This window comes from Pteropus medius, unplaced genomic scaffold, assembly GCF_902729225.1.
Source record: "Pteropus medius unplaced genomic scaffold, Ma_sr-lr_union100, whole genome shotgun sequence".
NCBI lineage: Eukaryota > Metazoa > Chordata > Mammalia > Chiroptera > Pteropodidae > Pteropus > Pteropus medius.
This window is the reverse complement of record NW_024340698.1, coordinates 5,115,445-5,140,914: the sequence shown is the minus strand read 5'-3', so window position 1 is coordinate 5,140,914 and position 25,470 is coordinate 5,115,445. Positions and strand designations below refer to the sequence as shown.

At 37.8% G+C, this 25,470-nt stretch overlaps 1 protein-coding gene and 2 pseudogenes across 1 annotated transcript in view; 1 reads left to right on the top strand and 2 right to left on the bottom strand.

Annotated features, from left to right (window-relative positions):
• The window catches only part of ARHGEF6 (Rac/Cdc42 guanine nucleotide exchange factor 6), a 108,949-nt gene extending 104,672 nt beyond the window's left edge, over positions 1-4,277 (bottom strand). The window contains 4 exon segments of the mRNA XM_039875697.1: positions 2,582-2,665; positions 3,884-4,061; positions 4,063-4,094; positions 4,096-4,277. Of these exon segments, the coding sequence (XP_039731631.1) occupies positions 2,582-2,665; positions 3,884-4,061; positions 4,063-4,094; positions 4,096-4,119 (318 nt within the window). The 5' untranslated portion in view covers positions 4,120-4,277.
• An 8,197-nt stretch (positions 4,278-12,474) lies between these two features.
• Positions 12,475-12,593, bottom strand: LOC120613306 (uncharacterized; annotated as a pseudogene).
• Positions 12,594-23,631: 11,038 nt separating this feature from the next.
• On the top strand, positions 23,632-23,750 carry LOC120613402 (uncharacterized; annotated as a pseudogene).
• Positions 23,751-25,470: the final 1,720 nt, after the last annotated feature.

Here is a 25,470-nt window from a genome sequence, read left to right as displayed (position 1 = left end):
TATTCAGCCATGAAAAAGGAGGATATTCTGCCATTTGTGACAACATAGATGGACCTCGAGCACATTACTCTGAGATAAGTCAGAGAAAGACAAGTAGTGTATACTATCACTTAAACGTGGAATTTTTAAAAAGTCGAACTTGAAAAACAAAACAGTGAAATAGTGGTTACCAGGGAATGAGGGTGAGGGGATAAAAATTGATGTTATGTAAAGGTACAAACTCATAATGAGTAGTAGATAAGCCATAGTGATCTAATGCACAGTATAATAAACATAGACACAATATTTTGCTGTAATTATGTAATGTGATAAACATCACCACCATGGCAATCATATCACAACATATAAATGTATCAGAGCAACACATTGTATTGCCTTAAATTTATACAATTTTATATGTCAAATCTATTCAATTAGAAATAAATTAATTTTTTAAAATTTGCAAATATTTGTGTTTAGATCTGTCTTTTAGTTAATTAGGAGCTTGAGACTGGATGGTCAGTATTCTTAGCTGCTGGGTGCATCCCAGCTCAGCTTTCAGTCTCATTTTATTAGACATCTATCAGGGTTCTAGGCGTGCTTCCACATGGCTCCTATGTACCCCTTACAGGCATAATTTTACATACAATACTGCCTAGTAATAACAATAACATTAAGCAGCTGTTATGCATGTCTTATGTGCAGTGATATATTAAGTGCTTAGATGCATTTTCTCATTTGATCCGTACAAAAATCCTATGCAAGAGATATTATTAATGTCTCCATATACAGATGAGAAAACTGGAGCATAGAGTGGCCAAGTAATTTTTCCCAGAGTCACGCAGTCAGTAACTGACTAAGCCAAGACTCTGCCCCAAGGTTGTCAAACTAGAGAAGTTACGTGCTTAACCATGATGCTAATATTAAAATATTCATACAATGTTCAGGCCAGCCTGACTTACCAAAAAAGAGGTGAAAATATGCCCAGCGTCTTTCATTTAAGAAATAAATATTTTAATATACTTTTTAAAAAGGTTTCTATCCAAAGTGGATAAAACTATTTTAAGCATTGGTGCTTAAAGGAGTAAGCATTCGTTGTCAGAAAAATCCACTTTTGTGAAACGACTCATTCTCCAAAAATGCCAGACCTACAAGGTGTTTCTGTATCATCTAGTATTCTTGGAACTGCAAGGAAGATCAGTATATCTTCTGGCAGCTTCAGAGTGCAATAATCATTGGCAACCTCACCATGTTTTTATTTTACAAATAAAAATGAAAATATCATGATCTGTACCATAGCAGCCATCATTCTATAAGGGATACAGAGTTGTCTACCTCGAAAGCCATACATGCCCATGGCCATGCACACACACGTGTCCATATGCATGTACGTGTATGTATGCGTGCACACACACGGAGCTAAAATTGGGCAATAGGGAACCCTGAAATAAAATATTCTGGACAAGAGAAGCCTGATGCTATGGCTAACTTTAGGAAAAACTCTGAAGCAAGCAAAGTTTATGAGGGGCAAAGCCATTTGTACTGCTATTAATAACAGTAGCTGACACTTGAAGAATACTAACTATATGCCAGGTACTCTTCCGCAGATGTGGATTTATTGAAATATCACACCAATCCTATGAAATCGGTGCTGTTATTATTCTCACTTTATAGGTAGGGAGACCGAGGCATAGAGGCATTGTTAAGTAACATGCTATTAACATTGTTAAGTCACAAAACTACTAGTGAGAGAGAACTGAGATTTGAATCCAAACAGTCTAGTGTTAGAGTCCATGTTCAAACCACTACTAATAATTCTCCACAAGTAATACCACTAATGCATGTCTACACTTATGTCCCTGGTCCTGTGCTAAGCACTCTATATACATTATCTCATAGATCTTTTGAGGTTAGAGCTCTTAGCTCAAAACTATTATGTAGCATCTAATTTGAACCTTAAAACAACCCCAAGAGGTACCTATTATTGTGCCCATTTTACAGAAAAAAAAACAATGAGACACAGAGAAGTTACTTGGCACACAGGCAAAAGTACCACCTGCCTCTCAGTAACACCCCTATATGCATTGCAAGGATCCGTATAGTATAAAATAATGCAATGTAATTTATTATACAATTTCTACCTCAGAGTCAGAGTCTCAGCTTTTCAAGGCCTCTATTCTAAAATGTTAATGGGAAAAATTAACAGTAGACTTTATTCCAAGCTCAGGGCAGATGTAGTGACCTTCTGCAGCAGCCAGTGTCCCACTTTGGGTTATCTTTAATGGGGAAACATACCACACAAGCTCCGTCATCAGAAGCCTTATTTCAGGGCTTAGATACTGTATCTAAAATATATCGTTTTCTGAGTTTTGTTTTGTTTTGTTTTGTTTTGTTTTGTTTTGTTTTGTTTTGTTTTGAAGCTGGTTTCTGGAAAAGCCAAACTAGCAAGCCACCACTGGGGACCACCAATCTCACCCATGGTTTCCATGAAATGCTTCCTCTGTTAACAGTGAAAATAAGCCAAGGACTTATACTACAACACTATCTTCACTAGCAGAGTGAAAAACAATGACAACAAAGAAGACAACCTGGGTGGGCTTACCTCCACTTGAAGGGTTGCACATCCTTTCAGGAAGTCGTTGATATTGTTGATGCAATCAGCTTCTGTTTGGGGCTCCAGACAGTACTAGAGAAACATAGCCAAATGTCACCTGGAGACTGTCATCCCATGCCAAGTGTACCATATTCACTATTCGCTAGTAACTACATAGACAGGCTTTTTAAGGCAGGGAGCAACATTGCTGTCAATCCAGGAAGAGAAATAACCACCAAAGGAAGTGATGCAAAAATCTAAACGGTCGGTCTTTGTTTCAAATGTCATCAAACTTTTAGTCTCAAGTCATCTCTACTTATAAACTTTTTTCTCATGCTTTTTGCCCTAGTGTGGTGAGAGCAAATTAGAGAAACCCAGACAAATTAGAGAAACCCAGTTTTTTGAGCTTGGTTTTGCTTTCAACTAACTACCTCTCTCCCGTTTCTTCATGATAATTTATTCAAAGTATGTTTTTCCCTTTGCTGTTCTCTACATTTAATCACAATTCTCTACCATTTATCACTATTTTCCCACTGTTTTTCAAGTTTAAGAAATTATAAGTAAATCAATTTGTTCAATAAAAATACAAACTGGTTCAAGAGGGCAAAAGATCTATACTCACAGTCACATTCCCTGCTGACCTTAAGAAAATAATTGTAGGATTCTACCTTTAAACTGACTTAAAGTGTACTTTAGAAATCATCCATCTTCATGTTTCCAACATTAAAAATTTGAGGTTTTTAAAGAGAATAAGGGTAGTTTCACTTTGAACATATGCTGCATTCGAAACACATAGTTAGTTTTTATTGTTTTAACAAACCTGACATTTGGGATTATTTCTCCTAGTTGCTAAATAGCCTCTCTTTCAATGGATATTTTATTTCTTTGAGAAGAAAATCTATATTGGTTTTAGTCAAACTGTCAATAAACATCATCAGCATCTGTTATAAATCATCCCATTATTTCACAGACTCATGCACCCCAAGTTCAAAACATGTCCTCAGTAACAGGAAGGTGTAACATGTATCTCTATGACAGAGCAACCTTGTGATATGGATGTTCTCCTTGTCCCCTGGCACCAGTGGTATAACAGGTTTTGTTACACTAATATTTGGTGGCTAATTACTGAAGAATAACATTTCATTTTCTGACTTTTTCAATCTACAAAAACGGTAAGAAAAAATATCTAACTTTTAGAAAGAGATTAAAGTAGGAGAGTCCCAAGATTTGGACAACAGAAAATCTCAAGAGTCACATTATTGCTGCTCTCTGGTGGTAAGCACTCCCAAGGATACTGCAAATGTCCCTTACCTTTTCTACAGAGCCAGGCCTCAGTCTGCTGATCAGCTTGCACAGCACTACCCCATTTTTCAGCGAGGACTTCAAGAACTCCTCCGGATCACAGATGGTCTTTTTTGGGGAATCTAAAACTCCCAAGGATATAAGCCATGTCACGATTCGCTCTTCTGGATTCATTATTGAGGACTGTCTGCTCCGAACAGCTCTCTGGGGTAACTGCAAGGACTAAGCCACATCCGCGATTGCATCTGTTGTTGTCTTCCTTTTTATGAGTTCTCTTCTGGTGCTTGCAGAGCAAAGCTTTAAAACAACTTTTCTTAGACAATGGTGGAATCCACTCAAATTATGGGATTTCAAAACCACAGAGATCAAACTCAAAGATGTGGAAAGAGAATGAATATAAAAATCATGGATAGCATTAGTTTTATTTTTCAAAACCTGCAAAACAAATTTATTAGGATGAAAAAGAAGAAACACACACACCCCCAAAAAAAAAAAAAAAACAGTGCAAGAAGCTGTAAGGGAAGGAAGTGAGGAGGATGCTGGGGAGGGAGGAAAAAGAAAGAAGCAAGGGCTCTTGGAAATCAGAGGTGACCCAGCACTTCAGGGGATAGTGGAAATGAGACACTTTTGAGCCAATCTGGGAAAACGCTGTCAATAAATAGTCTATCTCCATTGAAAATCTGGCTTTTGTCACGAGGACAATGCCAACTGGCTCTTAGGTCAAACAGATATGAGGCTTGTTGGGAGCTGTGCTGGCACAACAGGACTCAAAAAAGGTAGGGTGAGAAAATTCTTCCATGAAATAGTCGGATGTCCTCATACTGTTTCACAGAGATGGTATGTCACGATCATTTCTTGCAAAACACGTTGAGTTGCATGGTGACACTGTGCCAAGCAAATAAAGATTGTGCCTGCTGTCACCCATCACTGTATATAAGCAGAAGCTAGAAAAATGGCATTTTACTTTGCAGCCAAAAAGCTATGTTTAGGGAAATAGGCTAAGGATAACATCTGACATCCTGTTTACTTGCATTCTTTAGAAATTCTTTTTCTGGACCTGGTTCCACTATACAATCCAGCTGCAGTACCCTTAGCAAAGGCTCAGACAGCCACTTGAAAACAGAACTTTTGAGAACAAAAGAACATTTGTCCTCTGTCTATACAGCAGTCTGGAAGGTTAATGTTTCCCCAACGATAAACATTTTGCATTAAAAAATGTTGCTCTGAAAAAAAAGCTGGCCTATAACAAGAGATCTTCACTATTTTCAATATTTTCAGGAACAGTTGAAATAGTCATACTATTGGGAAATTTATGATAAGGCCAGCTTTAACAATATAGTCTTAAATTGGCAAATACATGGTACTCACCATCGCTACCCTTCTTAAGGATGCATGGGATCCTCTTAATCTTCAGAATCCTATTTAAAACAGCTTTAGGCGTGTACTACCAAATAATCAGCTTAGATAATCCTGCTAAATGTTTTCAAAGCTCCCCCTTCTTGCCCTGTCATAACACTTATCTCACTTTATTATTATTGCTTTTGATTTGTCTCCTCCACCAGAATGTAACCTCCCTAGAGTAGGGGTCTTGTCTGTCTTGTTTAACACTGTTCCCAGTAGAGTGCCTGGTACACAGTAGCTGTTCAAAAAAACTGAATGAATAAATGAATAAACTCATATGGACTCCCATGTATAGACATTACCTGATTACAACAAGGATTTTTAAATTTGTTTTAATGGCTTAAAACAAATAGTTTTTTCTTGCTAATGATTTTTATACTTTTATTGAGATTTAATCGACATAATAAACTACATATATTTAACACATATGATTTAACTAATTTTGATGTTATGCATATACCTGTGATACAATCGCACACACACGCAATCCAGATAAACCTTTCCATCACCCCCGAAAGTGTCCTTGTGACCTTTAACCCCTTCTTTCTTCCTTTCTGCCCAAATTTCAGACAACCACCAATCTACTTTCAGTCCCTATACATCAGTTTGCATTTTTTAGAATATTATGTAAATGGAAATACACAGTTTGTTACCTTTTTTGGTCTGGCTTCATTGAATCAACACCATCATTTTGAGATTCATTTATGTTGCTGTGTCTATCAATAGCTCTATAACAAAGATTTGACCTCCAAATGTTTAGTTTGATGTAATTACACTTCTAAGCAAAATAGGTATAATCAATCAAAAGTTTTAATTGACTTTTGACCCATAGCCAAGTCTATATAATGAAAAAAACAAAAACAAAAACAAAATCTATTTGTTGATAAATGAAATTCCTAAATCTGACCTGCTTAAACATATTTTTATATGTCACTTGGACAATTTTCACAACTGCTCATCGAAATTGTACTCTATAGACAAATAAATCTGGCAGTATTATTGAAGTATTACTTACATTTTTGGATGAAGACCAAAGCCTGAGTAATTTTAGGAACACAGCCTAGTCCAAAACAGGCTTGCGCCCATTGAGGTCACCTAGATGAAAATCTGCCTCATTTTGGACACTGGCTTTAGCAAATTACTCTAAGTAATAAAGTAAAATCAGAAAGGCAAGGACACCTCCTCAAGGCAGAAGAAACAGTTCTATTAGTGTAAAGATTGGAAGTCAGGGTTGGTATGGTCAAATGTCAAGAAAGCAAGGAATTCTGGGGCAGTAGCAAGTATATGGGTGATATAAGTAACCATGAAACCCTGGCTGTTAAGGAAGCCAGTGACGATAAAGAGGAGCTGATGAACAGTAGAAATAGGGTGGGGTTTGGAAAGACTGGAGGACACAGTGGCATAGAGAGCAGGCTTCACACAAAAGCATGGGTAAAAAGAGCAAAGGTCTCTCACTCTACTTCAGATCTTTAGTACCAAACACCTTGGGCCACTGAACCTGTATTTTCACCGGCTTCCCCACCTCCATCTTCTCATCCCAATGAATTCTGTGGCAGAGTACAGTTTGGTCGATTTTCCAAAAACATCTCTTTAATAGTGTTATACCCCTGCTCAATAACCGTCAAAGGCTCTCCATTGCCTTAAGCAATGATTTACAAACAATGATGTACAAAAATAATCACCTCTTGTGAGGGAGGGAAGGGAAAGGAATGAGAATGGAACTTGAACCAAAATAGGTAATATTTTATTAAAAATAAAAAGATCTGCAGGAAGTAAGGTAAATGCCAACATTTCTTAAAACTGGTTACACTGGAACCTGTTATACTATTTACTTTTATGTGTTTAAAATCTTCATAATTGATTTGAATTTTTTTAATCTACAGAGGCACTTGTTAAAAGTTTTAGGGGCCTTATTCCCCAATACTTTAGTTCAGAAGATCCTCAATGAGACAAAGAAATCTATATTACTAAAGTACCCCACTTGATCCTGATGAAGGCAGGCCAAGGTCACACTTGGAGAAATAAGTTGATTTATAACCTTTCACCCCAATTTCTGCCAAACCTGGGTCATCTTAATATCCACAAGAACAACAATCCAACATCAAAACCACTCAGTTCCTTAACCGCTTATAAGTGTTATTGATGTATTATCTCTCGGTCTCTCTTTATGCCTGTTCTGTGAAAATGGACCTGGGTCCTTTAAATTTGCCAACTGGCATGATATGAAATTTTATCAAGTTTTATCTGTAGACAGTGCTGGAGAGACATTGCAGGAAGACAGGCTTTTACTTCCTGTTTCCTGTGTGCTCACTTCACAGGCTCCTGCCAAGCTCCCCGTTTTTCTGATACTCACTTTCTGGGGCATTGGCTTCCTCACTGCACAATGGGTAGCATCACCCACTGGGTAGCTTCCACTGGCACCACCCTTGGATGGTTCAGTAGTGAAGTGTCTCTGGTGAGACATTTCTCCTGTAAAAGGAACCAGTACCCTGGAGAGGCACATTTTCAGCAAATCCCAGAGGGCGGATGTCCAGCAAGTCCCACTGACTCAGCACCACATAAACTTCTCTAACAAGGCCTGGATCTCAGCAGCTGGTAGAGAGGCAGGGTATCACAGCTCTAGAGGAGTGTCAATTATATATTATTTTTATAGAGTCCGATATAATGTAGCATATATGTTAAGCCTATATCCTTTTAGAGTTCCCTTTACTTCTTGCCAGCCAATCCCTCATTACTCCAATCCCATTATAATTAATAATTTTTTTCACGTTCACCCATAAATACTTAAATGTGCATAACTAAATTAGAACATTTAATTCTTACAAGAGCACAATACCATATGTGAATGAAAAGGGAGGCTGTGTAATCAACCTGAAAAGCTCACGGGGCCACAAGGCATGCCTGACAAACTCAGGGACCAAAAGTAACCATACACGATGGTTTCATCACAAATCCTTAACTGGGCAGGCCATGGCAGGTAGTCATGTCCAAGGCCTATAGCTTCCTTAACACAGGTCAGTCTTTACCTTAAGTAAGCTCTGTCCACTGTTCTTATGCATATAAGGTAAAATATCTTTGAAATATGAGTGTAATTGTCTTTTCCTACCCCTCAAAGGCATAACCGCCAGCACCAGAACACAAGACCACCAGAACAGGAGAGCACAAAACCCCTCATTGTTTTCTTGTTCCCTGAATACCATCTCTATGTACTGTAAATATTATTAACTGTCCTGTACCTACCAATGTAAAAGAAGTATGTGTTTCTGCATTTTGCCTTTTATTCAATTCTTCAGATTTCCTCACTTTGCTTTCTCCCATTCCCTTAATCTACCACCAATGAATATCATGTAATCTTCCTTACGGCTCCTCCTTTGATTCTAATGTATAAAATAGGATGCAAAACTGCCATTATCTGGAGCATTTTCTCAACCTGTTAAAATTTTGATTGCAGGCAATTATCATCAGTTTGGCTCAAATAAACTCATAAAAATCTTCTACAGGTTTGGACATTTCTTACATCAACACATAACTCCTAACAACATTTGTAATTCCTGAGCATCACTTAATATTTGGAGTTTGAGTTTCCCTAATTGTCTCACAAATGTCTTTTTACTGCTGGTTTGTTCAAATCAAGTAAAGAGAAATGGTTCTTCTGAAAGAAGTGGAAGCTTTTCTTTCCAGAAACCCCAGCAAATCTCCTTGTGCCTCATTGGCCTGAATGAATACTGGGCTCCTTCCTGAACCAATCACTATGGCTAAGCATGGGCTATGTTAGTTTAAGTCCATCACATCCCACACCTGGAGCTGGGGTTCATCCCACCCACCCCACCCAATGGAGAAGAATAATAGCTAACATAAAGCACTTATGTTAATTAGGATTAGGTGTCCTCACAAGAATTTGCTAGGGTAGGTACTATTGTTGTCTCAATTTTACCGATTGAGATAAGTAGCTTGCCCAAGTTCACACAGCTGATATGTGGTGGAGTGGACCCAGGTAGCCTAACGCTAGAACCTGCATTCTTTTTTTAATAACTTTTTTAAATTTTTAATTTCCAGTTACTTACTTAAAATATTATATTAGTTTCAGGTGTACACCATAGCGATTAGACTTTTAAATAACTTAAAAAGTGATCATCCCAATAAATCTAGTACCCATCTGACACCATAAATAATTATTACAATAGTATTAACTATTATATTCCCATGACTATTTTCTAAGTATAGATTTGTACCTCTTAATCTCTTTCTCTTTTTCAACCATTGCCCTAACCCCAACTCATTGGGATGATCAATTCATAAATTATATAAATATCTAACCAATATGCTGTACACCTAAAACTAATATAAAAAATATTGAATGTCAAGTATAATTGAAAAACAAAAACTTAAAAAAAATATGTTCTCTATATCTGCGAGTTTGATTCTGTTGTTCATTCATTTTGTTCTTTAGATTCCACAAATAAGTAAAATCATATGGTATTTGTCTTTCTCTGTCTGACTTATTTCAGTTAGTGTAATAACCTCCAGGTCCATGCATGATGTTGTAGATGGTAAGATTTCGTTCTTTTTTTTTATGGCTGAGTAATGTTCCATTGTATATGTATACCACCTGTTTATCCATTAATCTATTGATGAACACTTAGGTTGCTTCCACACCTTGATTATTGTAAATAATGCTACAATGAACGTATGGATGCACATGTTTCTTTGAAGTAGTGTTTTGAGTTTCTTCAGCTAAATACCCAGAAGAGTGACTACTGGGTCCTTTGTTTCTTGTTATAGCCTTGTTTTAAAGTCTATTTTCTCTGGTATAAGTATTGCTACCCCACAATTTTTTTTTCATTTTCATTTCCATTTTCATGAAATATCTTTTACCAACCCTTTACTTTCAGTCTGTGTGTGTCTTTCAATTTCAAGTGAGTCTCTTGTAGGCAGCATGTGTAAGGGTCTTATATTCTTATCCATTCAGCCACTCTATGTCTTTTAATTGGAGCATTTAATTCATTTGCATGTAAAATAATTGTTGATAGGTAGTTATTGCCATTTTATTATTCATATTTTTATTTTTTTCCGTCTTCCTAAAAGAGCCCCTTTAACATTACTTGCAATACTGGTTTGGTGGTGATAAACTCCCTTAGCTTTTTCTTGTCTGGGAAGTTATCCTTTGATTCTAAATGATAGCTTTGTTTGGTAGAATAATCTTGGTTGTAGGTCCCTGATTTTTATCACTTTGAATATTTTGTGCCAATCCCTTCTGGCCTGCAAAATTTCTGTTGAGAAGTCAGCTGACTCTCTTATGGGAGCTCCCTTGTAGGTAACTAACTGTTTTTAAGATTCTCTCTTTGTCTTTAAACTTTGGCATTTGAATTATGATGTGTCCTGGTGTGAACCTGTTTGGGTTTATCTTGTTTGGGACTCTCTGTGCTTCCCGGGCTTATATTTCTATTTCTTTCATGGGCTGGGAAAGTTTTCCGTCATTATTTCTTCAAATGGGTTTTCAATTCCTTGCTCTTTCTCTTCTCCTTCTGGTAGTCCTATGATGCAAATATTGTTACACTTAATGTTGCCCCAGAAGCCCCTTAAAATAGCCTCTTTTTTGGGGGGAGGGGGAGAAGGATTCTTTTTTCTTTTTGCTGTTCTGATTGGATATTTTCAGCTATGTTCTCTTCCAAATTGTTGATTCAATCCTCTGCTTCACCTAATCTACTGTTGATTTCCCCTAAGATATTCTTCATTTCTGACTGGTTTTTTTATGTTTTCTATGTTCCTTTTTGTTTGTTTGCTTTCTATGTCTTTATTGAAATTCTCACTGAGATCATTGAGCATCCTTATAACTAATGTTTTGAACTCCGCACCTCATAGATTGCTTGTCTCCATTTTGTTTCATTCTTTTTTCTGGAGCTTTGTTCTGGTTTTTTGTTTTTGTTTTTGTTTTTTGTTTTTGTTTTTTATTTTTTGTTTTCTGTTTTCCATTTGAGATATTTCTTTGTCTCCTCATTTTGGCTGCCTTCCTGTGTTTGTTTCTATGTATTAGGTAGAGCCGCTGTGTCTCCTGGTCTTGGTAGAGTGGCCTTATGTAGTAGGTGTCCTGTGGGACCCAGTGGCACTCTCTCTGATCACCTGATCCACATGCTGCAGGTGTGTCTCTTGTGTGGACTGTGTGTGCCTTCGCGGTGTAGTTGAGTCTTGACCTGACATGTTGATGGGAGGGATTGACCCTCAGGCTGATTGGTTAAGATGACCGGCTGTGACCACAGTGGAGGAGCTGTTGTGTAGGGGCTGACACTACAGAGAAGGGTTTGCTTTAGTGGGGCTCTGGAGCCTGCCGAGTCTGCCCTTTGGGTATGTCATTTGTGGAGTTGGTTGGCTGGTGCTCTGGTGTGTTCTGAAGCTGGCACTGAGAGTGTTGGTTATTGGACCTCTTGGGAGGGGCTTTGGTGCAGGCCAAGTTTAGCTGCTCCCTGTGCTCTTCCCAGGGCCAATTGGTGTGAGCTACAAATTGATCTGCAGATAGTTTCCACTTGTGATATGCTTGGAGGTGCTTGGGAGAAGTTAAGCTGCTAAGTGAGGCCAGCTGCCACTAGTGCCAGGCTTGGGGCTGCTTAGCAAGTGGTATGGGGCATGCCAAGGCCAGATGCTACTTGTGTGAAGTGTGTGAACCTTTGAGAGATTTTAGGAAATTCCTTAGCATGAGCCAAGACAGGCCGTGGCTTGGGTGGGCCCAAAAGTTGTTTGGGGTGGGATCTCAGGGAATCATTGGGCTAGCCTCAATAATGTTAGGTTGATGGAGACAGATACGGTGCCTGCAGGCTGGGTGGAGGGAGAGATCAACAAAGGAACAATGGTTTCTGCCCTTCTGTATGGGATAAAACTGCTCCTCCAGCCCTCACCCTGAAACCAGACAATTCAGTCCCTCCCTGTGTGTCCCTGGAACCTTTTAAGCTGCTGTCCCAGCGCTGGAGCTCAGAGCGAGTGAGTCTATCAGTGAGTAAGTTTGTGTGCAGGCCCTTTAAGAGGAAGGTCTGGGACTCCAGCAGTCCTTTGTGTCACTCAGCCATAGTCTCCACTGGTTTTCACGGAGTTACAGGAACTTTTCTCCCCAGCCCTAGAAGCCTGAGCTTGGGAACCAGTGTTGGGCTGGACCCCTCGCTCCTCAGGGGGGACCTCTGTAGCCAAGACATCCCTCTCAATTTTTTTTACGCCTATAGCACCTGGTATTCCTAGGTGGTCTCCTATCCAAGTACTAACCAGGCCCGACCCTGCTTAGCTTCCAAGATCAGATGAGATCAGGCACACTGAGGGTGGCATGGCCATAGACTCCTCTCAATTTTTAACCACCATATATGGGCGTGGAACCAGTCCATTTTACATCTCCAGCCCTCCTACCAGTCTGAATGTGTCTTCTTCTATATATCCTTAATTATAGGACTTCTGTTCAGCTAGACTTCTGGTGATTCTCAGTGATGGTCATTCTGTAGTTTACTTGTAATTTCGAGGTGGTCATGGAATGAGGTGAGCACAGCGTTTTCCTAGTCTGCCATCTTGACCAGAAACCTCAATATTTCTTTATGTTAAACTTTTCCTGTTCAAATCCCTCTGTGGTTTCTCTGTCCTGATTGGACCTGGACTGACATTCCTCATTAACTTTAATGAATACTCCTCCACTTTAACCAACCACTTTTAAGGTCACATATGTACTTTGTCATCACACAAACTTCTCTGCCTCCTAAATCATGAATTCAAACATTACATTTTCTAACTACAACCTAGTATCTTTTTAGCTTGCTACTCCCACTACAACTAGTCAGTCCTTAATCTCATCCGAATCTCTAAAACATTGTTTTCCAAAATGATTATACAAATTTACATTCCCATGAGCAGGGTACAATTTCCTATTGTTTCATATTACTTGATAGTTAAGACTTTAAAATCTTATTATTTCTGTGGGTGTGAAATTTACTTTTCTATGATTACTAATAAGGTTGAGCATTTTTTCATACATTGACTGGCCCCACATATTTCCTTTTCTGTGAAATATTTGCTCATATCTTTTGCCCATGTTTCTGTTGAGTTGTTTATCTTTTTGTTATTGATTTATAAAAGTTTATTATACATTATGAGTACTAAACCAATGTCAGTCATATGTGTGTGAAAATATATTCTTGTACTCTTGTTTTTCATTCTATGGTGTATTTAATGGAACAGAAGTTCTTGATTTTTAAAAATGAGATACTTTATCTCACTCTCATGTAAAATAAATACAGAATTTGGCAGTCCACTGCTAGCATACAGCTTCATAGTTATCAGAGACCCAGAATTCTACTCTCTGCGACTTTGCCATCCTTAGCTTCCCTCCTCATAGTTCAAAATGACCATTTATGTGAACTTGAATTAGGCAATGTTTTTTTTAGATATCTTACCAAGGCCACAAGCAACAAAAGAATAGTAAATTGGTCTTCATCAAAATTAGAAGAAAAAAATAAATGTGCTTCAAAGGACACCATCAAGAAAGTGAAAAGACAACACACAGAATGGGAGAAAATATTTGCAAATCACAAATCTGATTAAGGACTTGTATCCAGAATATATAAATAACTCTTATAACTCAACAATAAAAAAGACAAATAACTAAAAATGGGCAAATTATCTGAATAGACATTTCTCCAAAGAAGGTATACAAATAACTAATAAGCAGAAGAAAAGATGTTCAACATCATTAGCCTTCAGGGAAATGCAAATGAAAATCACAATGAGATTTAACTTTATACCCACTAGAATGGCTATAATCAAAATGTCAGATAATAACTAGTCTTGGTGGGAAGTGGAGAAACTGAAACCTTCATACATTGCTGGTGGAAATGTCAGAGTGCAGCTGCTGTGGAAAGCAGTTTTTCCTCAAAATGTTAAGCATAGTTATCATATGGCCCAGGAATTCCACTCCAAGAGAAATGAAAATACGTGTCCACGTCAGAACTTGTACACAAATATTCATAGTAGCATTATTCACAATAGCCTAAAAGAGAAAACAACCCAAATGTCCATCATCTGATGAATTCACAAATAAAATGTTACAATTGAATATTATTCAGTCATAAAAATTAAGTACTGCTACATGCTACATCATGGATAAACTTTAAAAACATTATGATAAGTGAAAGAAGATGGCCACAAAAAGATTATATATTTTATAATTCCACTTATATGGAATGTTCAGACTAGATAAACCCATAGAAACAGAAAATAGACAGCAGTTGCCTAGGACTGGGGTGGGAGTTGAAAGGAGATAAGAGTAACTGCTAATGGGTATGAGAGGTTTCATTTAGAGGGGTGGAGAATTGAAGAAAATGTTCTAAAACTGATTTGTTGACAGTTGTACAACTCTGTGACAATACTAAAAACCATTGAATTGTACACTTTAAATAGGTAAATTAATACTATCTGAATTATTGTTCAATAAAGCTGTTATTTTCTAAAGGGAATTGTACAAAAGACTGCTTGAGCTCTAGCCACCATGTCTGCATTCCAGCCATCAGGAAGTAGGAAGTGAGAATAAAAATGACATTCATCCTCCTCTCTTCCGACTTGCCAATATAGGTGCAGTGGCTACATTTTTTAAAGTAAACTATGTGAACGGAAAACTGCGCCAACCAGACCAAACAAGATCAATCACGGATTGACGGTCAACAGATCCTGGGGTGGCCCAGAGTGTGGTGCAAGAGAGAGCGAGGGGATGATGGAGCGATGTGGGCAGATCTGGGCATCGGAACATGCGTGGCATGATCAGAAACCAACCCGATTCCGATGGAAACACATGTAACAGCAGAAGGTTATTGTTGAAGTTGATATTGGAGCAGGCGCACAGCATATTGGTCTTTACTGTTGAATTGTACACCTAAAACTGGACTTCGTTAACCAATGTAACCATAATAAAATAATAGTAATAATAATAAATAAAAATAAAATAAACTATGTGAAAGTAAGTAGCAGACATCACATCACTTCATCCCAAATATTTCAGCATGCCTCTCCTAAAATTAAGGACATTTTCAACATAACCAAAAATTAACAATAATTCACTTATGCCATCTAATTTTCAGTTGATATTAAGATTTTGCTAATTGTTCTTAAAAAACATCTTTTAGAGATTTTTTTTTTCAAAGCACCATTTAATCAAGTTGCCCCTCTTTGTGTCATAGTAACAAATTTGCATCTAGGCAAAAATCTGAGTGACAAAGAGTTCTTCCTCTTTTCTTTTCCTTCTTTTGGGAATCAAAGACCTACACTGCCTGTTGTCTCAATGTCTGGAAAGAGTTGCTTCATATATTTTTTCCAGTTTTCTAGTTGTTTATATTGGAAAGGCCAGTCCATATCACACAATCCTTCATGGATAGAAGCAGAAGTTAGCTTAGTCTACTTTTAATTATGTCTTCTACATCATGCGACAAATGAGAACTAATACAGTTCATTGTTGTTAATTTATAAAGGCTCTTGGGGTACTCAGGATAGTAACATTGTGATAATAACATTAATATATATATTTGAATTTTTTCTTAGCTAGTATGTCTTTTAAATTTTATTTAACAATTATATACAGAAATTTTAAATTTTGTATGTAAATAAATATACCAATCTTTCCCTTTATGATGTACATCTTTTATATCATGCTTAAAATTCTTCCTCAAGGTCACTTTAAAAATTTATCCTACTGAAATAACAAGTTTGAAAGACACATGTCAATGATAATAAAATCACAATTTATCTTTGAAGAAGATGAAAAGACAAGTCACAGACAGGGAAAAATATTGCAAACTACATATCTGATAAAGGCCTACTACCTAGAACACATTTTAAAACTCAAAACTCAACATTAAAAAAAGAAACAAAACAACCTAATAGAAAATGGGCAAAAGATACAAACAGATATTTCATGAAATAGGCTATGTGATTGGCAAATAAACACATGAAAAGGTGCTAGATATCATTAGCCACTAGGAAAAAGCAAATTAAAATCACAGTGAAATATCACTACACACATATCAGAAGAGCTAAAATAAAAAATAGTGATAACATCAAATGCTGCTGAGGATGCAGAGAAACTAAATCACTTTCACATTGCTAGTGGGAATGTAAAATGTTACAGCTACTCTGGAAAGTAGTTTGCAGCTTCTTTAAAGGCTAAACATATACTTGTCATACAACCCAGAAATTACACTTAGGCATTTATCCCCGGAAAAAAAAATTAAAATACAAAACCAATACACGAATGTTTATAACAGCTTTATTTGTAGCAGCCCCAAACTGGAAACAACCCAAAGTTGTTCATTCTAGCTCCCCAGCCCTGACCTCTCCTTTAAACTCCAGACATATATTCAACTGGTTACTTGCTACCTCTACTTGACTATGGCACATATCTGTGAATATACTAAAAAACATAAACTGTATACTTTAAATGGGTTAATTGTAGTGTGTGTAAATTATATATTAATAAAGCTGTTGTATATTTTAAAAAGAAGAGATGAATTCAAAACATGTCCCCCACCAAGGAACCAAGACTATTTTTTAAAATAAAAATAAAGATTTTACCTACAAGATCCCAAGACAGACTGTAAGTTTACAACAATTAAATAAGTATGGTGTTGGCTCAGGATTAAGTGAACAAATATGTAGGAAAAAAATAGAGAAACCGGAAACTAAGCTATGCATATATGGGAATTTGGTATATTATAGAAAAAAGCATTTTTTTTAATTTTATTTTATTATTAGTTTCAAGTATATAGTACATTGGTTAAACTAGAACATAGTATTTTAAATTAATAGAGAAAGCTTGATTCCTCAATAAATGATATTGAGACAACTGGCCATTCACTTGGAAAAGAGGTCGATCATCAACTCATACCACAAACAAAATAAACTTCAGGAATTTATACATAATCTTTATTTTATATATATATATATATATATATATATATATATATATATATATATATTCATACAAAAACATATTAGAAGAAAATGTAAGAGGATATGTTTTTGGCCTTGGGGTAAGGAATAGCTCCCTAAAAAGGACCCCTCACCCTCAAATAAAAAAACAACAACAACCATAAACATATGCTTCCCTACTGCATCTCAGAATTAAGCAGACTGACTGTAGTAGCCATTGGCATTCGCCACTTTTCTGACAGTGCACTCCTCTTCCAGTTCCTGGCAGTACTGCAGCTAACTGCTTACAACTGCAAACTTCTCCTTAGAATTGCTCTTAGATCTTGGGGACTACTTTATTCTAATAGTTTTGTTTTTTTGTGGATTTTTTTTCCCTGTGGTAACAAATTGGTACAATTTTAGTGGCTTCAAACAGCTCAAAGTTGCAATTTTACAGTTCTGGAGGTCAGAAGTCAAACAGGTCTCACTGGGCTAAAATCAAGGTGTCATTAGAGCTGTGATCCTTTCTAAAGACACTAAGAGAGAATCCACTTCCTTCCTTTTCCAGTTTTTAGAGGCCACCTGCTACTATGGTCTAAAAATTTGTATCCTCTCTACCCAAATACATATTTTGAAATCTTAACCCCCAAAGATGTTGTCATTAGCAGGTGGGGTCTTTAGGAGGTGCTTAGGTCATGAAGGTGGAGCCCTCAGGAATTGGAATAGCATTTTATAAAAGAAGCTCCAGGGAGATCCATAGCCCCTTCCACCATGTGAGGACATAGCGTGAGGGCACCGGTTTTGCACCAGGAAGAGGATCTTCACCCAGTTATGCTGGCACCTTGATCTTGGACTTTCCAGCCTCCAGAACTGTGAGAAATAAATTTCTGTTGCTTATAAACTATCCAATCTGTGGCATTTTGTTATAACAGCCTGAACAGACTAAGACACCTGCTTTCCCTGGCTTTTGGATCCCTTTCTCCATCTTCAAAGCTAGCAACAGTAAGTTGAGTCCTCACATAACATATCTGATGCACTCTTAAACCTCTCTTTCATTTTTAAGAATTCGTGATTAAATTGGGACCAGGATAATCCAGGAAATTCTCCCCATCTCAAGGTTCATACCCTTAATCACTTCTGCAAAATCTCTTTTGCCATGTAAGGTGACATTCACAGGTCCCAGGGATTAGGACATGGATAACTTGCAGGGGTGGGGGGGCATTATTTTTCCTAAATTGGAGAAATGTAATTAAAAACAAAATTCTCCCCAAACCCAGAAATCCTTTCCACAATGGTAATAGAGAAAAAACACACACCTTTGTTATTGAATAAGCCTTAAACCAGATGTGATGCCCATCATATGCAATCTACTAAGTAATTGCAAAGACAGAAAAGAATCTCACCCTTTTATATACCTAGGAAGATACAACCTATTACACACATGTTCTTGACACAAATAATGACTACTTCTTAAGTAAAAAGATTTGACAGCACCATTTGTCACACATAGTTAATCCTAACTTCACATGGTAATTTGGGTGATCACTTATGTTAGCTAATTGGCTTTATGAAGAAGATTCTCACATTTTTAAGACAGAAACTTTCCACGGAGCAAGGTGTCCATGGAATTTCAGTTCCTACTCTGCCACAGAAACTAGGAGATAGAGGTGCAATCTCCCTTGATGTTTACATCAAAGAGATGGCTCCCAGGTCCTTGAAAAAGACATTCCTGGATCACAAAGCTGACGAAAGACCTATATAGTCTTCAAAGAATTTATATACATTTCAAAGAGATGAGAAAACAATTAAAAGTTTTCTAAAGTAAATGCTTTGAGAAATGCATTTTTAATTGTCTCCTTTTTTATTTTATTAAATTTATTGGGGTGACATTGGTTAATAAAATTATATAGGTTTCTTTTTTTTTCTTCCTTTCTTTGGGGAAGTCATAGCCATCTAAATCTAGCAAATTCATAGTAAAATACAAAGCAAAACAATTATCAGAAGTGTGACAGAATAACAGAATTACTGAATTTTTAGAAAGTTGGGAGATTATCTGAATTTATCAGTGGGTGACAGCTGTTTTTCCTCCAGAATACCTTCATGTAGATAAAGTTTCCAAATTAATAGGGGTGGCAGACTTCCTCAGGCAGGTCCCTCCAGGTCCTATAATCTTAAATCTCAAGGTTTCTAGGGAAAAGAAAAGTCCTTTTTAGTATTGAACATGATTATGAGAGGATTCAGTTAAACTGTGTATAGGACCTGGTCTCAGACCCAAATTCACAGACTTGCCAAACTAAGTTCAAAGAGAGTCCCTGTTTGCTTGCAGGGGGCCACTATAATTTTTAATAAGGCTCTAGGCCATCTTAACCTGGTAGATTGCTGAATCTTAGCCAAGGAGTTTGATTAATTTGTTCTACATATCCAAAGGATTGAGGTTTACAGGAATCATACAAACATTTGCATAATTCCTGGACAACAGTAGAAATAAAATGACTTTATTTGTCCTTGTCAGTGTACTCTAGTATCCCCAAAGTGGGAATTATGTGTATTAAAAGAGCCTTTATCACCTCCTGGACATCGGCTTTTGAAGTGGGAAAGTTTTCAGGCCGTCCAGATGTCATACATACCATAACGAGACAAAATCTCTTACCTTTTACAGGCATTAGTTTTATGAAATACAACTGCCACTGGGTTCCTGCTCAAGTTAGTTAGGAAGATCTTCTTGTGGAGCTAGCTGCTTGTAAAGAATTCTGCTAACAAATAGCACGTCTCCTTAATATGTTTTGGATAATTTCATCTTTTTGGTAGGTATAGTAAGTCTAGTGCCTTTAAAATACCTTTTTTATTCAGATCATTTTCTTGATGACACAACACTAACTGGGGCATAAGGATTACTGTCAGGTACTTCCTATAGCTTAGTCAAATTTGGCTCCTTTTTAAATCCATTTGCCCATTTCCTTTTGTGAAACACATTTTTTAAATGAAGATTCATTTCTTATTGCATTAAAAATGGAGCTTCTAAGTTTGGAGTTTGTCATGATTTAATGGCAGATTTTGCAGCTCTGTTAGAAAAATGAACTACTGGTATCTGAGGAGGCAGTTGTAAAGCCCCTAATAAATTAGCTATCAGCTTTCCATGAAATTTTGTGTAGTTTTTCATAAAGTAAATTTCTTCTATTTTTTAACTTCGTCCTGTTGCATATATACCAAACATATATTTATTATTAATAGATATATTGTATGTTTATTTTAAGTCCAGAACCAAGAATTGAAGCTCTAGTAACTGTTATTAATTCGTCTTCTTGCACAGGCTTAATTCTAGACAAAACATGAGTTTCCAAGGTTATATGTTAAGTCACTATGGCATAGGAGGCCTTAAGTGGGCAACTTTTAGCCATAGTACATTGCCCATTGGTAAATATTATTAAATCTGCATTTTGAACAAGAATGTCATATTAATCAGGTCAGTTTTCAAACTTTGGACTCCTCAAAGCTGGGAAGAGGCTATAGTCAATTTTAGTTATTCAAAAGCCTCTTCAGATTCTAGAGACCAAACCAGAAGGTCTGAAGGATTATCATGCAAATGCTTCATCAGAGGTTTTATCCACTCTGCAAAAACTGGAATCCACTGTCTATATTGTACTAATTTCAAAGTCATCTAAGTTTTTTTATAGGCTATTTCATCTACAAAATGGGCCGACACCCAGATTCTCACATTCTGTGACCTGCAGATGACAACACATGCCCTAAATAATTTACCTCAGATAAACAATACTGCAGTTTGTCTAGTGAAGTCTTATCCCCTCGTGAAGCAAAAAATTATAATACAGCCAAAGTATCGATCAGTTTTACATTGCTCTTTGGTTTCTGAAGATTTTCAACTCGGCTCCACCAGTACAAAGTCTCAGACAAGTAGAAACAATTTCTCAGTTCCTATATAAATGACCGGGCGCAGTAGAGAATCTCCAGAAATATGAGGATGTACAGATAGAGTTCTTCCTCGCTCCGCTCATCAGAATTGAGTCAGTCTCGAAACAAAAGGAATGAAGGAAAAGGAAGGGAGGAAGGAAGAAGGAAAGGAAAAGGAAGGAAGGAAAGGAAGGAAGGAAGGAAGGAAAAGGAGGGGAGGGGTCGGAGGAGGAGATGGATGTGAGTCAGGGATGATGCGATTATAAAACTGGGCTCTCCAGCAGCCAATAGAAATGACAGGATTCTGAATAATGTAAGGCCAGGCAGTAGCACTGAACCAACAGAAGGTAGGTATAATTACCATAATGGAAAGCAAGGTTGGAATGTCACCAAGGAATGCCTGACCCACAGGTATCTAATGAGAACATTGTGTTCCTAGGGGCAAGATAGAAGAACAGCGAACAAGGTTATTGTTATATATTAATATAGCAATTGATATAGTGTGTGTATGTATATATACATATATATACACATACGCACATACATATATATAGCTATATATACATAAAATTTTGTATTTATATTTATATATTTAAAAGATAAAAATTAGATAAGAAGTCTGTCTGAGGTTGCTATAGACTGAGTGTTTTTATTCCCTTCAAAATTCATATATTGAAACCAAATCTCCAATGTGAGGGTATTTGGAGGTGGGGCCTTGGATGATTAAACCATAAGGGTGGAGCCCTGATGAATGGGATTAAGTGATTTATAAAAGAGGCCCCAGAGAGCTCCCTCAGTCCTTCTGCCGTGTTAAGTTGCAGCAAAAAGATGGCCTTCTATAAACCATGAAGCTTATCCTCACCAGACGTCAAATCTGCCACCACCTTGATCTTGGACTTCCCAGCCTCTATAACAGTGAGAAATAAATGTTTATTGTTTATAAGCCACCTAGTCTCTGTTGTTTTGTTATAGCAGCCTGAACAGAGTAAGACAGAGGTCATCTGCCTCAATGGAAAGTCTCAATCCCTTTTCCAATTTCCAAAACTAAGCCAGTTCTCAGACACCAGAACCCACAAAATGAAGAAGCCAGATTCCCATGAGGAAGAACCCTACAACAACAGAGCAAGTATATCCAATAGTGATTTCCCCAGTCTCTCTCCAAAAGGATCCATGACCATTTACTCAGATAGCTGTGGGAAAGGGAATACACAGAACTTTTGAGGTCTGTTGGAACCAGGAAGTAAGTAGAGACTGATATCCAGAAGTTCAAATGCTATTGTGGCTGCCCTGTTAGAGAGGGGTTTATGGAGTTTTGGTAATAATAAGGAGAGAGGAGTATTGGTTTACATTCATCTCACGATAAGTCCAGTAGTCATCTCTATGGCTCCCAGATGAATAATTAGAATGACTATATTAGCAGTTAGCAGAATCCTTATGTATCAATTCCTTGATCTATAGAATAAGAGCTATTATAATATGAAAAGCCCCATGGAAGCCCCTGAAACTCTTCTCCAACAAAACCCTTCCAATGGCCAAGATGGTAAATAAAAAACAATATCACATCTTTGGGGAGCGGGGAATAATAAAGATTAGTGTCACCCTCAAAACATTAAATGATGCAAGAGTCATGGTCTCCATCATTTCCCCATTTAATCAGTCTGGCACCTGCCCAATATAGTTCCAATTACATTTACTGAGCTGAATATGGTATCTTTACTAGAGCAGATTAACACAACCTCTAGTAGGTGGTAGGTGGCTACAGATTTGGGCAAATATATTCTTTTCATACCCATCAGGAAGGAACATCAGAAATAGGTCCTATTCACATGGGACAGACATCAATATATATTCACAGTCTAACCTCAGGACTATGTTATTTCTCCTGCTCTCTCATAATATTGCACAAAGGAACCTAAAACATCTGGATATTTCATAGAACATTATATTTGTCCACCATACTGATGGTATCATGTTAACTGAACTAGATGAGCAAGAAGCAAAAGTACCCTGGATGCCCTGATAGAACATACGCACCCTAGAGAATCAAAGAGAATCCCTACAAAGATTCAGGGGTGAGGCGCATGAGTGATGTTTATAGATATCTAGGGTCTGAGGAATGCTGGGACATTTGCTCTAAACTGGTGGACAAATTGTTGCACTTTGAACCTTCTACCTCTAAGAAAGACTACAAAAGTGGGCCTCTTTAGGACTGGAAACAGCATGTTTTGCACTTGGGAATACTACACTGGTCCATTTATGGAATGACATGAAAGGCTACTAGTTTTGAATGGAGCCCAGACCAAGCAAAGGTTCCATAGAAAGTCCAAGCTGTAGTAGATGCAATCCTGCTACTTGAGTCATATGATCTAGAAAGTTTTATTATACTAGATGTTATCTGTGGTAAAAAAAAAAAAATCCCAGGTGGCGTCTCCGACAAGCCCAAATAGGAGTACAGTAAGACAAGCCCAAATAGGAGTACAGTAAGACCATACCATCTTGCTAGCATACCATTTGAAAGAGAGCTCCTAGTCTACCGCCATGCCACCCCGAACAAGCCTGATCCCATCTAATCTCAGAAGCTAAGCAGAGTTGGGCCTGGTTAGTACTTGGATGGGATACTACCTAGGAAGACTAGGTGCTGTAGGCATATAAAATAAAAAATAAGGGATTACAAGCTGACAAGGTCCTTGCAATCTGTGAGGCCAACTAAGGGTTGCCTCACCTAAAAAAATAAATAAATAAAATAAAATGAAAGGGAGCTCCTGGCATGCTACTGTGTCCTGGTAGAAATTGAGCACCTGACTTTGGAACATCAAGTAACCATATTCCCAGAACTGCCCATCATGAGCTGGGTTCTCTCAGACCTACCCAGTCATAAGGTTGGGTAGGCCCCACAGAATTCCATTGTAAGATTAAGTGCTATGCCCAGCAGGATTGGGCTCAAGCAGGCCCAGAGGACACAAGCTAAAGGAACAGGTAGTCCAGACACCTATGTCACCCACCACTGGTGCCTCTCATTCAACTCACACCTATGGGCACATGGAAGGGAGAGCATCCTTTATGACCAACTGACATAAAAAGAAAGAGCTCAAACTTGGTTCATGGATGGACAGGCTCAATGTTTTGGTACAAGCTGAAAATGTGCAGCTGCTTTCCTATGGCCCCACACAAAAATGTCCCTGAAAGACAATGGCAGAGCTTTTGGTACTTGGTCATCCATTTTGTGTGGAACAAGTGGTCCGGGGTTATAATATATATTGGTTCATGGGCAACAGTGAATGGGTTGGTTAGTTGGTCAGGGGCTTGGAAAGGAAAAGTAGAAAGATTAGAGTCAAGGTCTAAGAAAGAGGCTCGTGGGTGGACTTATGGGAATGGGCACAAAGTGAAGATATTTGTCTTTTCACATTAATACACACCAGAAAGCATCCACTGCAGAAGAAGCACTAAATGACCAAGGAAACAGGATGGCCTGGCCAGCTTATACCAGCCAATCTGTTCTCTAACACTCAAGTGCTTGGTCAAAGGAGTACCTACAATGGCAGAGACGGAGGCTATGCCCAGGTACAAGAGCATGGGCTTCCTCTTATCAAGGCTGATCTACATATTGCCATGGCCAAATGTCTAACCTTCCAGCAACAGAGACCAACACCAAGTCCTCAGTATGGCACCATCCCTTGAGGATATCAACCAGTCACTTGGTGTCAAAAATGATCACATTCAACCCCTTCCCTTTGGAAAGGTCAGTGGTTCATTCTGACAGATTGACAGCTATGCCAAGTGCGGATTTGCCTTTACTGCCTACAAGGACTCAGCCAGCACCATTATCTGAGGGTTCATATAGCATCTTATCTACCAAAATATGCCAAAATCCTAGTCCCAATCTCACAATTCAGCATGTCACTTCTCTTCCCATAGTGGGAATTGAGGGGCACAGAAAAGCTTGCAATGTTACTTCGGTAGATGTCCCTCCACCTGAAAACTGGGAGAATAAGGAATAGGAATAAGTAACCTCCCTGTCTTGGGTTGGATTCCCCAGAAGCAGTCACTGAGATGAGGATTCATGTATATGCAATTAATTTAAGGACATGCTCTCAGGAGAACCTGGTAAGAGTCTGGAGGAAGCAGGACAGGAAAGGGAGAAGAAATTAAACAATTGTGTAATTTCTGGCAACATCTGGTGGAAGTGGCACCGTTGGGCCCAATCAGAGTTTGGCGTCACCTCAAAGGCAGTAGGGGGTGGGGAGAAGGACAATGATGGCGCAGACATATAGTTAACATTCTTCCTCAGTTCTTCCTCAAACGACACAGTGAAGAATCACAGGTCATTGAGATTTAATAGTTTTATTAAAAATATATTTTAGAAAGAC